Source organism: Esox lucius, chromosome 3 (genome assembly GCF_011004845.1).
Source record: "Esox lucius isolate fEsoLuc1 chromosome 3, fEsoLuc1.pri, whole genome shotgun sequence".
NCBI classification, from domain to species: Eukaryota; Metazoa; Chordata; class Actinopteri; order Esociformes; family Esocidae; genus Esox; species Esox lucius.
The window spans coordinates 28,327,733-28,340,470 of NC_047571.1; the positions used below are offsets into that span (position 1 = coordinate 28,327,733).

A 12,738-nucleotide genomic window follows, 5' to 3' on the forward strand; every position below is an offset into this window, starting at 1 on the left:
AGTTAGTGTTTTATGTGGAGCCGTCATATTTCGGTGCAAAGGACGTCGTGCTGGATGATATCAGCTTTGACAGGTGCAGGGAGGGGGACATACCGGCAGGTTCCCAAAACCTTTGAGAAAGACACCTGTGCCTGGTAATGATATTACAGTAGCACCCGTTCACTCGCTGTCATCCATTATCTTCCCCATTATCATCCGTATTATAATGACCATCCGTGTAATCATCCTTCTCATCATCCTTATCCTCATATTTGTTCTGGTCCTCATCATCCCGTCCCAATAATCATTCTTGTTTTCATCAAATCATCATCATCCTCAATCTGTCTTTCTGGTATGTTTAAAGGTACCCAGACCAGACCACTTCCCATCTGTGGAAAAGATCACCAGGAAAAGACCACACATCTGGCTCTGGTACGGCTGAGTGTTACCAAAACCTCAGAGTCTGTAGAGATTCTCTTTGATAAACAGAGATGGAGAGATGGAGAGATGAGGAGATGAGGAGATGAGGAGATGAGGAGATGGAGAGATGAGAGATGAGGAGATGGAGAGATGAGAGATGGAGAGATGAGGAGATGAGGAGATGGAGAGATAGAAAAACGAGAAGATAGAAAGATAGAAAGATTGTTTTTGAGCTTGGTAATTAAAAATATATTGTTTGGGTTTCATGTGATTGATGTTGTCTAATGTGATTTGTGTGTGTGTGTGTGTGTGTGTGTGTTATTGTGATGCCAGGTTATTTCATGTCCAACAACCCCACCAGAAATCCAGACCCATCGTCAACAGCCAGACTCATCAGCTACCCTCAACCAGCAGGCACAATGTGTGTTAGCTTCTGGTATCGTATATACGGCAGTAATATTGGTAAGACCATTGCATAATGGTGACATTAAATATTTTAAGACAATTACTGTATGTGTTACGTCTCTTTAACGATGTAATTCAAGAGGCGTCAGGCTTTCAGGAAGCAGAGGGATCTCAATACTCAGTACTTCTACAGACCAACAGACAATGTGGTTCTGTTCCAGGCTCATTGAGGTTCCTCACTAAGTCATCAGGGGAACCAGAGACTGTTGTGTGGATGAGACACGGAACTCAGGGGAACGAGTGGCGCTTTGCAGACCTCACCTTTACTACTGACGCTCCACTCCAGGTTCAGATGTTGCTGCTGCTTCTACTGAACAAGAATACTGTATTAACGTAACATGCAACAATTTCCAAAGATATCTCAGCCGCACTCTTCTTTACTACTGAACTGCACTTCAAATGAGTCGTTTTGAAACGGACTTAAAACTGCAACAACTGTGGTCACTTGGTCTTCTGGGTGCAGTGAATCAAGGAAACGGACGGTGTGTTTCCTGATTGACAGGTCATCTTTGAGGCTGTGGGTGGGCGAGACGGGGACATTGCCATTGATGACCTTGTTGTTTTTAACAGCCCTTTCCCGCCTGAGGGTGAGTGAGCCAGTAAGGGGCAGTGTGACGTTAATTATGTAAATGAATGCACAGGAAGTTTTTCACACTTGAATGAGTGGACGCAGGACTGAATGTGTGTGTGTGTGTGTGTGTTCTGCAGGGTTCTGTGACTTTGAGATGGAATACCATGGCTGGCCGAACAGATCAACAATAAAGTCAAGAAGACGGAAATTGGAATGGGATTCAAGTTCCCCTGGAGGACCTTTCTCTTCAACGGGTAACCACATTACTACCCCGTCCCCCAGCCCAGCCGCCACCCCTCCAGCCTGTCCAATGGACTGTAACTTTGAACAAGGTAAGGCACAAAATTTAGCCTTGCAGTTAGCCTGGGTACCTGTCTTTTTAGCTGGAAAGTTAGTTCTACTTCACTGTCATCTGTCAGATTATTTCACTGTCATCTGCAAAATTACAGTGCATGATATGCCATCAGAATCTTTTATTCTGTTATTGGACAGCTAGGGAGGTTTCGATGACTTTCACTTTAGAAGCTAATGGTTTGCGTACCCTAACTACTAAACTAATAAATATGTAGCCAGCACCCAATAGTGTAACAAAACCATAGAAAAATAGTAAAATCATCTTGGTAGAGGCTAGAGAAACACAGCTTTGCCCGACGCTCCTGATTCAACCCAAACAGTTTGAGAATTACTGGAAACTTGTAGTAGGATTTCCGTGTGACATACTGGCATAGAAAACGAGTGTCAGGGAGTTGGTCAGTTTCATAAAAGGAGCAATATATTTTCCAGAATGTGAAAGATTGCCATTTAAACATACAAGTTATATTTCAAGCTAAAACTGAGGCAGGTCTGATGCTGAAAAATTATTGAAAGGAATTTCACATAATTTCTAAACCCTTTTTAAGGAGAAAATAAGATTAGAACCCACCGTGAACATTTAAAAAAAAAATCCCGTCAGGCCTGTGTAACTGGGTTCAGAAGACAGACGAGGCCTTCGACTGGGTCCGGTCCCAAGGTCTGCAGGTGAACCGTCCCTGGAATGGACCCCGATACGACCACACAGTGGGAAATGACCAAGGTACTGACGTCAAGATGGACCTACACAAAGGGTGACCGTCAAGGCCGCTCAATCATTATTCTGTCATCTCTGTCTGTTTTTGTGTGGTTCAGGTTATTACATGGTGGTGAATATGTCCGGCAGTGTGGATGGAGAGACCGCGGTCCTCTCTGTTCCTGTTAAGGTCAAAGCCAGAGAGTTCTGTGTTGGATTCTGGTATTACATGTTGGGACCGTCTGTGTCCAGCCTGGACCTAATTAGACAAAAGGTATAATAACATGGTGTGATTATAATTGGTGTAGTAAATATTCCCAACAATGCAATAAAAAGGGGTTGGGGCGGTTGGTTGTGTAGGGCTGTGTGTGACCAGAAAACTGACCCCAAATGGAAAGCAATACAATATATTTTGTCTGGAAGTGTGTCGCAAATTCATTTTAAAATAGCTATTGATTATGTTTAGCCCTTAGATTTAATAAGCATTTCAAATCTAATAGTGAATTTCAACAATTACTTTTCCAAACGACGCTTTCATTGTGTCATAAAACATTGCAGCATTTGGGATTACAAGGGGTGATGTGAACTCTTTACCTTGGCAGGGATCGAGGCATGCGATGTGAACTCTTTACCTTGGCAGGGATCGAGGCATGCGATGTGAACTCTTTACCTTGGCAGGGATCGAGGCATGCGATGTGAACTCTTTACCTTGGCAGGGATCGAGGCATGTGATGTGAACTCTTTACCTTGGCAGGGATCGAGGCATGCGATGTGAACTCTTTACCTTGGCAGGGATCGAGGCATGCGATGTGAACTCTTTACCTTGGCAGGGATCGAGGCATGTGATGTGAACTCTTTACCTTGGCAGGGATCGAGGCATGCGTTGTGAACTCTTTACCTTGGCAGGGATCGAGGCATGTGATGTGAACTCTTTACCTTGGCAGGGATCGAGGCATGCGTTGTGAACTCTTTACCTTGGCAGGGATCGAGGCATGCGATGTGAACTCTTTACCTTGGCAGGGATCGAGGCATGTGATGTGAACTCTTTACCTTGGCAGGGATCGAGGCATGTGATGTGAACTCTTTACCTTGGCAGGGATCGAGGCATGTGATGTGAACTCTTTACCTTGGCAGGGATCGAGGCATGTGATGTGAACTCTTTACCTTGGCAGGGATCGAGGCATGCGATGTGGACTCGACAAGGCAGTCAAGATTCAGGGTGGATGAACGCACAGGTTACACTCAGAAAGGAAGACACATGGGAGGTAAGGAGGACAAGAGCACATGGAAACACACACACACACACACTATGGCAGGCAAAAAGGAACTTTAACAAGCTATTTAAACGACCTAACTTGTATAGCACCGCGTAATGCGACCGTAGCTAGATAAAAACATGATCACGGCGGCATAAGAAATGTTGACAATGTCTATAACACCGTCGCCACACTGCCGTGACACCGCACATTTCAACGGCACAAACCGGCACAAACGATTGAGACTATTTTGATGAAGTTTGGCGTTGGGTGGGGGGCCAACTTCACGAAGTTGGAAGTGTTATGGCACCTCTTCTGTGAAACATGGTGGAGGAAGTGTTATGGCACCTCTTCTGTGAAACATGGTGGAGGAAGTGTTATGGCACCTCTTCTGTGAAGCATGGTGGAGGAAGTGTTATGGCACCTCTTCTATGAAGCATGGTGGAGGAAGTGTTATGGCACCTCTTCTGTGAAGCATGGTGGAGGAAGTGTTGTGGCACAGGCATGTATGGCTGCCAATGATCTGACTGTTGAAACAAGCACCCGTCAGTCACCTGACCTGCATGGACTTTTTTTGCTGGAGACAAACCTGAAGGCAAAAGGCACCAAGAATAAACAGGAACGGTAGGAGGTGGTTTCCACATATGGGGAGGGGGGGGGGGGGGTGATATACAGTCGTCATGGCTCGACTGGTGCCCCCAGGCCTTCATGGCCATGCAAACTCTCCCCTTACTGACTATGAAAAGTGTCTAGGCTCCAAGAGATATTTGGGATAGAAAGTGTTATCTCAGGACCACTCTGTCCTTCAACTGGTAGTTATTCTGGTAGAATGGTGGTAGGAAGAACCAATATAAAAAAAATTCTTAGATGCATAAAAAGGACATGTAAATTATACCTGCCCAATAATGGCTGTTCGTGGTCCACAGGGATGTCTGGGCAGTGGTGGATGGGCCATAAGGTGGTATACACGTTAGGTCGTTTAAATAGCTTATTTAAGTCCTTTTTCACCTGCCATACCCACACACATACATACACACTCACACACACACAAACACACATTAATAGTGTAAATGACATTTCATCTGTTTACCAGGTCCAGTTCTCAGCGAGTAGGAAAACCTCTGGAAGTGGGTTTATAGCCATTGATGATGTCACATTCAAGGAAGGAGCCTGCAAAGATCTAAGTGAGAGATGCTGAGGGTCATATTGACTCTATAAACACACTGCCCTTTATAACTGCCTTTTAGCCACAGTATGTGCAGTTGTTATTATCGTTTAATAAAATACTAGTGATGCTGATGGTCATACTTGCTCTATAAACACACTGCTCATACTGGCTCTATAAACACACTGTTCATACAGGCTCTATAAACACACTTTTCATACAGGCTCTGTAAACACACTGCACATCTTCATGATTTGGACTTCACAGGTTACAACCGGCAGTTTAGGCTCCTGAAATCGCTCAAAGGTCCATTAGTGATTGGAGAGTGACCCCACATAACATCCCCATTTGAGAGTATCAAAAGTATTTGTACAGTTGGCTTCACCAATTGGCCGTCTCACATTAGTCTTAATTCTAGCCTTTGCATTTCCATTTGGAGTCAAGCTGGCCATCATGATACAGATAAATCAGACTAAATCTGTCGAAGACATACCCTAAACATTAGGCATGACAAAATAAACTTGCATATTAAGAATATAGAACCAGCTTTAAACTAATAATAATAGTTTGAACATTTTAATTTAAAATCCCCACTAGAGCAGTTGTAGTAGAGTTTTAGAGTAGAGGTTTAGAAGAATTGTAGAGTAGAGCAAAATCACAGTCTCAATACTTCCAAAGGGCACCATATTTCATCACAGGTGGAGACTACGGAGATATTCCATAGAGAGAGATGGGAAAGCAACAGGGTTATCTGCGTTTCCTCCACACAGATCCGTGTGGATTTGAGAACACCTGGTGTGAATTTACCGTGGCCTCCGGTGGTTATGGCTTTTGGGCACGAATGGCAAATGTAATGGACCACACCTTCAGAACAGAGAAAGGTCAGTGTAATGATGGAAAATGTCAGCGTTGTTGAGAAGGCTGGGATAAGAGAGAGGCACATGCAGTGGTTCTATGCTTTTACTTCTACCTTTATGCAAATAAGGCAATCCTTTCTGAAACAGTAGTCATTGTTTGACATGTAAAACATTTTATTATGACAAGGATTGATTGTCTCTCTGTGTACAACAGGATTCTACTTGACTGTGTTGATAATGGACCCTAAGCAGACGTCAGTGGCTCAGCTGTTTTCTCCAGAGCTTAGCGCTTCCACAGGGATGTGTGTTCGCTTCTGGTGAGCTCAGTCCCTGTCTGGTCTGGGTTTGTGTGTGGATGTGTGTGTGTGTGTCTCTGTTAGTACTTTCCCCTGCCTTAGCTCCAGTCTTCACTCGCCTACCCCACACCTCTTGAAGGTACCGTCTGCCTGTTGGTTCTACTGAGAGTCTGTCAGCACACGTCCTGTGGAGTGGAGAGCAGGGCCCGGCTCTGTGGCAGCGCTCTGGAGCTCCCTCTACAGGCTGGGAGGTGGCAGAACTTACCGTGTCCGCACCCAACTCCTTTAAGGTCGGCCCACCAAGTGAGCTACCCAACACTGTTCACCTGTTAATGCCCTAGACAGAACCAGTGATAAAGATGGATCTGATTCTAGTCACGTCAGTAATCAGGGATTCCTCACTGGAAAGAGAAATGGGAAGTGACTGATGGGGGTGTCTTTCAACTACACACTCACACAAATACCTCCCCCACCTCCCCCACATTCTCAGGTGGTGTTCAGAGCAGAGCACGCTCCAGGCTCAGTTTCCACGGTGCAGATTGATGATGTGTCAATCAGGGCAGGACCGTGTTCTCCTGTGGGCAGCTGTGACTTTGAGTCCGGCCAGTGTACCTGGGTCAACGAGGCCCAGCCAGACGGACATGACTGGGTACAGGCAGACGGACGCTTCCAGGGCCCGGCCACAGACCACACCACTCAGACAGCAGAGGGTATGGACCAGCACCACGGGAACGCAGATGAAACCAGGTTCTAAAACCAGGTTCAAACACGCCAGAAGAAGCTGAAGTTATCTTGATTGTCTTATGATGACGTCTTATGTGATCTCTTGTGATCTGTTCTGCTACCAGGGAGGTTCTTACTGAGCCCGGCCCAGTCCCAGAACCAGAGCAACCGGGCTGTGGTGGTCTCAGAGTGGATCCAGTTCAAGATTAAATCCACCTGCCTCAACGTCTGGTACTACATTCATGGCAGGTCAGAACCTTGACTTACAGGGACTTTACTTTTCTAAGAAGGAAGTTCTCTTGGGTTCTGTTGGGGGGTTAAAACATAACAGAAGGAACATCCTTCCAGCTGAGACCTATAGAGACATGACCAGTACTACTGGGATATCAGGAGACATTTAACCTTAAACAGGGGCTTTGTATCAGTACAGTTCTTTAAGGTAATAGAATGTGATAAATAAGGTCCTAAATGACCGACCAGGTAAAATAAAGTAGACATTCCTCTACTATATTAATGATCTGACCCACCTGGTCAAATAAAGAAGTAGATAGTCCTCTACTATAGCAATCTTCTGCTTATATAACCTTTATTGTACAGGAACTCTGGGACCTTGCGACTGTTTGCGCGCTCAGGCCCAACAGAGCAGGAGTTACTGTTTCAGACCCAGTCTGGTCAATCCAACTGGACCCTTTTCTCTGGTGCTGTGCAGAAGTCCGAACCATTCCAGGTACAGCCAGTGACTGGTTCTTTGTTCTGTAAGTAGATGATCCACTTGTCCTCCACAGCTGAGTAAACTCTGTCTCTCATCCTATCTGTCCAGGTGCTGGTAGAGGCGGAGTCTAGTGACAGTGGATTCATCGCTGTTGATGACATCATTATGACACCAGGGCTTTGTCCAGGTACAGTAAATATTAAGACACATTGTAGCTCTGTGTAGTTGTTGTAATGGGATATTAACAAATCAGACCCACAAGTCTTAATGTCCCTCAACCTGTTCCCTGACCCTTCTTCTTTGTCACCCTTTACACCTGTTTCTGTCCCTCTGTTCCATGTCCCCTTCTCCTCTGTCCCTCTATTCCATGTCCCCTTCTCCTCTGTCCCTCTATTCCATGTCCCCTTCTCCCCTGTCCCTCTGTTCCATGTCCCCTTCTCCTCTGTCCCTCTATTCCATGTCCCCTTCTCCTCTGTCCCTCTATTCCATGTCCCCTTCTCCTCTGTCCCTCTATTCCATGTCCCCCTGTCCTCTGTCCCTCTATTCCATGTCCCCTTCTCCTCTGTCCCTCTATTCCATGTCCCCTTCTCCTCTGTCCCTCTATTCCATGTCCCCTTCTCCTCTGTCCCTCTATTCCATGTCCCCCTGTCCTCTGTCCCTCTATTCCATGTCCCCTTCTCCTCTGTCCCTCTATTCCATGTCCCCTTCTCCTCTGTCCCTCTATTCCATGTCCCCCTGTCCTCTGTCCCTCTATTCCATGTCCCCTTCTCCTCTGTCCCTCTATTCCATGTCCCCTTCTCCTCTGTCCCTCTATTCCATGTCCCCCTGTCCTCTGTCCCTCTATTCCATGTCCCCTGTCCTCTGTCCCTCTATTCCATGTCCTCTCTCCTCTGTCCCTACAGATAGCAGCACTGACAGGGGCTTTTTGGGGTGTTCATTTGAAAATGGGACCTGTGAGTGGGAGGATATCAGTGTGGGCCAGTTTACATGGCAGAGGGACAGGAATGGGACTGCTACAAAAAATACAGGCCCTTCAGTAGACCACACCCTGGGCACTGAGCTGGGTAAGACACACACACACACACACACACAAGAACACACAGACACATGTACACACACACCACCCCTGTAGTTCAGTACCTCTGCCTGTCCTGTGTCCCTCCAGGTTGGTACATGCTGGTTGAGTCCAGCCGCGGGGACGTGAATGACTTTGCCAAACTGCAAAGTCCCTTCATGAAGCAGGCCAGTGCTGAGTGTCTGCTGGAGTTCTACTACCACATGAATGGAAAAGGTAAGGTACTGTGTGTGTGAGTGTGTGTGTGCACAGTATGTGTGTCAGTGTGAGTGCGTGGTTGTGGTCATTCCTACAGTACATGTGTGTGCTCAGGTATAGGGGAGCTCAGGGTTCTCCTCCAGGAGGGATCCAGGACCACTCCTCTTTGGTGGCGGTCAGGTGACCAGGGGGACGCGTGGCGTCGGGGGGAGGTGAAGGTGGGTCGGACCCCCCAGGTGTTCAGCCTGTTCTTCCAGGCCACAAGGACCTCCAGTCAGCTAGGAGACATCGCCATCGACGACATCCTCTTCCTCAACTGTATTGGTCCTGGTGAGCAGCAGATACAGACTGACGGTAGGAGGGGGTTGTGTTACTGGTGTTGTAGAAGGGGGTTGTGTTACTGGGGTTGTAGGAGGGGGTTGTGTTACTGGTGTTGTAGAAGGGGGTTGTGTTACTGGTGTTGTAGAAGGGGGTTGTGTTACTGGTGTTGTAGGAGAAGGAAAGTTATTAGAGGTAAATTGTAGGAGGGGTAATATACAGAACCACTAGAAGTCTATTACAGCAACGTAGAGGTTTCGCATTAATCTGATGATATGTACTAATTAGTTATTGCGCATTGTCGGGCCGTTTTAAAAGCTTAATAGCCAGTAAAATGACGCTAGACGCCATTATGCATTGTGTTAAACTTATTAAGTTTACCTCCACCACAAATAGCATCTATTAACTGTATGGCTTTTGCCACTGGTCGTTTAAACAGCTTATTTGCCATTCATGAATGACACTGATACAATAACTACTGTATCAATATAGGTGACGAAAACTGACTTTTACGTCAAGTGAAAAGACGAGAGAATCGTGCAGCCAGCGAAGAGTTTGACTATTCTGAAGAAATGCTAAGACATAATTCGAAAATCCATCAGAAATAGTCCCAATATAACAGTAAATTAGGGATGTTCTTCTAGCAGCAGTTTATTATGCTAGCAGCGCTAACTCATATTTTCATTTTCAAAATAAAAGCCATCATTGAATTATATAAAGCGATACAGTTAACAATCTAGTCTGTCAATCTTTAATTTTATGTTTAATGTCCTTTCCAATGTTTTTCTTGTCTGTTCTGTTTTTACATACTAGATTGTTAACTGTATGGCCTTATAAATGTCAATGATGGCTTTTATTGTGTTAATGAAAATCTGACCACTGTCAGCATAATATCCTGCTGCTAAAATAACGCTAATGAAGTCTCGTTTGGTCATCACTGCAGTAAGCATTTTCATTTTAGGCTTCCCATAGCTACAGAAGGTTTTAGCCAGCAGTTTTTGTCTATTCTGAACATATCCTCTTTTACCACTCTCCGTTTTAACAGCTAATTAGCCATTCGTGAATGACATTGAGTATCTATCAATATGGGTGACGATAACTTACTTTTTTGTCAAGTGAGAAGATGAGAGAATCATGCAGGCAGCGAAGTGTTTGTCTATCCTGAACAAATCCTAATTTCCACCAGAACTGTTTTATTTCAGGCTTCCTATTACGTAGCTACATAAAGTTATAGTCAACAAAGTTTTTGTTTGTCCTGAAACTCAGGCATAATCTATGTTGTTGTTTGGTTAATTGTGTGTATTTATATGTACAGTATATTGCAGTCGTAACGCTTGTTGAGTGTCCTTTGTTTAAGTTTTTTATGCATAAGCACATCAGAGCCAAATTCCTCGTACAGTGGGGAGAACAAGTATTTGATACACTGCCGATTTTGCAGGTTTTCCTACTTATAAAGCATGTAGAGGTCTGTAATTTTTATCATAGGTACACTTCAACTGTGAGAGACAGAATCTAAAAAAAATCCAGAAAATCACATTATATTATTTTTAAGTAATTGATTTGGATTTTATTGCATGACATAAGTATGTGATACATCAGAAAAGCAAAACTTAATATTTGGTAAAGAAACCTTTGTTTGCAATTACAGAGATAATCATCAGTGACATCATCAATGAAGGCAAGTGAGCAGGTTCCAGTGGCAGCCATACAAGCATAAAACTTAACACCCCTACAAACTTATTTCACAAATAAATTACTAGGCCAAATTGAAAGCTTTCCAAATCTACTAGCAACCTCTTATTCAAACACAATGTTAGAAACACTGACACAATGTACACGTTGTGTTAACGTCGGCAATGTGCTCTCATGCCCACAGATCCGATACACGTCTGGTTGGCAGTGGTCCTCTCTCTGCTGCTGGTGGCGGTCATAGTCATTGTTTCATTTTTATTCCAACAAAAATGTTCCATTCCTGTCACGGAGGAAGCCCCAAGATCATGGACCCCTGTTCCTGTTGAACTCTCTGAGACCCAAGTTTAGATTCAAATATATTAACTAACAAAAAGGATTGACGTGGCAGCAAATACAATGTTATGGTGCATCAACCTGAAATGAAGTCCGGTATAGTTAATTGAATTTCATATTTTCAAATGTTAGTATCTTATGGTCAAACCATTTTAAACAACTTTTATTGTGTATACTTGAAATTATCTAATTTGTTTTGGGTTTTCTAAAGTATATATGGAGATTGTTTGTTGTTTTCATATTTTATTGTACTTTCTGGTTGAACAGGGGGATATTACTTACTTTAGCTTAACAATCTTTTCTTTAAAATACCAATAATTTTGAAAAATGTCTCTATTACTTTTGTCTGCCAACCTACACCTTTAAACAAGAAACCAGGCGAGGCTAGTTCAGCTGGCCCGTAATAGAAAACATTGCCACCTCGAGATTCAAACCCGGGTTGCCCATGTTAAGGGCTGTGTGGATAACCACTACACCACGGAGCTGTGCAAGTGCTTGGTGTCAGTATAGCCACTGGCTGTTTTAATAGTTAATTGGCCATTCGTGAATTATATTTTTTAACAGTTAATTGGCCATTCATGAATGACATTGATACAGTTAACCTGACTAATGTTTCTTACTATGTATTGCGTTTGCCACTGGCCGTTTTAACAGCGTATTAGCCAGTAATAAGCTTTTCCGGTATCTACAAACTAACTGGAAATGTCATAAGAATAGAGCATTAAATGGCATAAAAACTTATTTTTTTCTTTCATTAGTGAATGACATTTATACGATAACTATCAATAAAGGTGATGATAACTTTTTCATCAAGTGAAAAGACGAGAATCGTGGAATCTACCAGAAATAATTAATAAATGTTGTTGCTCTCAACAGATTCAAACATAGGTCTTCCACATGAGAGGCACTGTCTATAACCACTATGCGACGGCATTACACGTTTCAGCAGTTGCTAGACTCCTTTGAGGATTGTGTAAAACTGACTTACGTTTCTTATTATGTTTACCTCCAACCCAAATAGCGTCTGTGAATTGTATTGCTTTTGCCACTGGCCGTTTTAACAGCTTATTAGCCAGTAATAGGCTTACTAGTATCTACTGTCTCAGTCCCAAGGTCTTACGCTGCTATATTATTGTGCTGGGGGAGTAGGGTCAGTTCTCCTTCTCCACTATAAATCCTTGTTGATATGAGAAATGCATTTTCAGATTTTTCCCAGTCTTCTCCTGTTTGGAGCATAGGAGGGCATGAGGTCCTGGCCCACATCTGCGGAGTACCTGGCTCGGCCTTCTTAGGGAGTTTTTCCTAGCCACTGAAATTCAACACTACTGTTGTTTGCTCCTTGGGGTTTAAGGCCGGGTGTTTTGTAAAAGCACTTTGTGACATCTGTTGATGTAAAAAGGGCTTTATAAATACATTTGATTGATTGATAGTATCTACTAACTTCCTAGGAATAATCATAAGAATTGAGCAATTTCTATCGAGACTGAAGATAAACTATTCCTTGTCAGAAACAGTCGCAATAAAACCGTATACAGTTTCAGCTAGCAAAGTTTTTGACCAATACGGAATAATTCATAATGCATATTTCTCTTCGCCTGCGAGGAGATACAAACTCAAGACCTATAATTTACAA

The 12,738-nt window shown here is 43.8% G+C and overlaps 1 protein-coding gene across 4 annotated transcripts in view; it reads left to right on the top strand.

Moving 5' to 3' along the window:
- Positions 1-11,684, top strand: part of LOC105028815 (MAM and LDL-receptor class A domain-containing protein 1) — a 25,126-nt gene extending 13,442 nt beyond the window's left edge. For 3 of the 4 annotated variants that reach the window (XM_029119157.2, XM_029119158.2, XM_034288544.1), the window contains exons 6-27: positions 3-134; positions 344-411; positions 733-861; positions 1,026-1,150; positions 1,367-1,451; positions 1,573-1,767; positions 2,388-2,507; positions 2,600-2,754; positions 3,653-3,745; positions 4,830-4,920; positions 5,672-5,782; positions 5,973-6,075; positions 6,194-6,344; positions 6,545-6,764; positions 6,903-7,026; positions 7,375-7,504; positions 7,598-7,676; positions 8,392-8,553; positions 8,655-8,780; positions 8,877-9,116; positions 10,729-10,758; positions 10,957-11,684. In XM_029119157.2, the coding sequence (XP_028974990.2) occupies positions 13-134; positions 344-411; positions 733-861; positions 1,026-1,150; positions 1,367-1,451; positions 1,573-1,767; positions 2,388-2,507; positions 2,600-2,754; positions 3,653-3,745; positions 4,830-4,920; positions 5,672-5,782; positions 5,973-6,075; positions 6,194-6,344; positions 6,545-6,764; positions 6,903-7,026; positions 7,375-7,504; positions 7,598-7,676; positions 8,392-8,553; positions 8,655-8,780; positions 8,877-9,116; positions 10,729-10,758; positions 10,957-11,120 (2,823 nt within the window). In that variant the 5' untranslated portion in view covers positions 3-12 and the 3' untranslated portion in view covers positions 11,121-11,684. The remainder of the gene's footprint in view (positions 1-2; positions 135-343; positions 412-732; positions 862-1,025; positions 1,151-1,366; positions 1,452-1,572; positions 1,768-2,387; positions 2,508-2,599; positions 2,755-3,652; positions 3,746-4,829; positions 4,921-5,671; positions 5,783-5,972; positions 6,076-6,193; positions 6,345-6,544; positions 6,765-6,902; positions 7,027-7,374; positions 7,505-7,597; positions 7,677-8,391; positions 8,554-8,654; positions 8,781-8,876; positions 9,117-10,728; positions 10,759-10,956) is intronic. The other variant, XM_029119154.2, reaches the window with a different exon arrangement.
- The last annotated feature ends 1,054 nt before the right edge of the window (positions 11,685-12,738 follow it).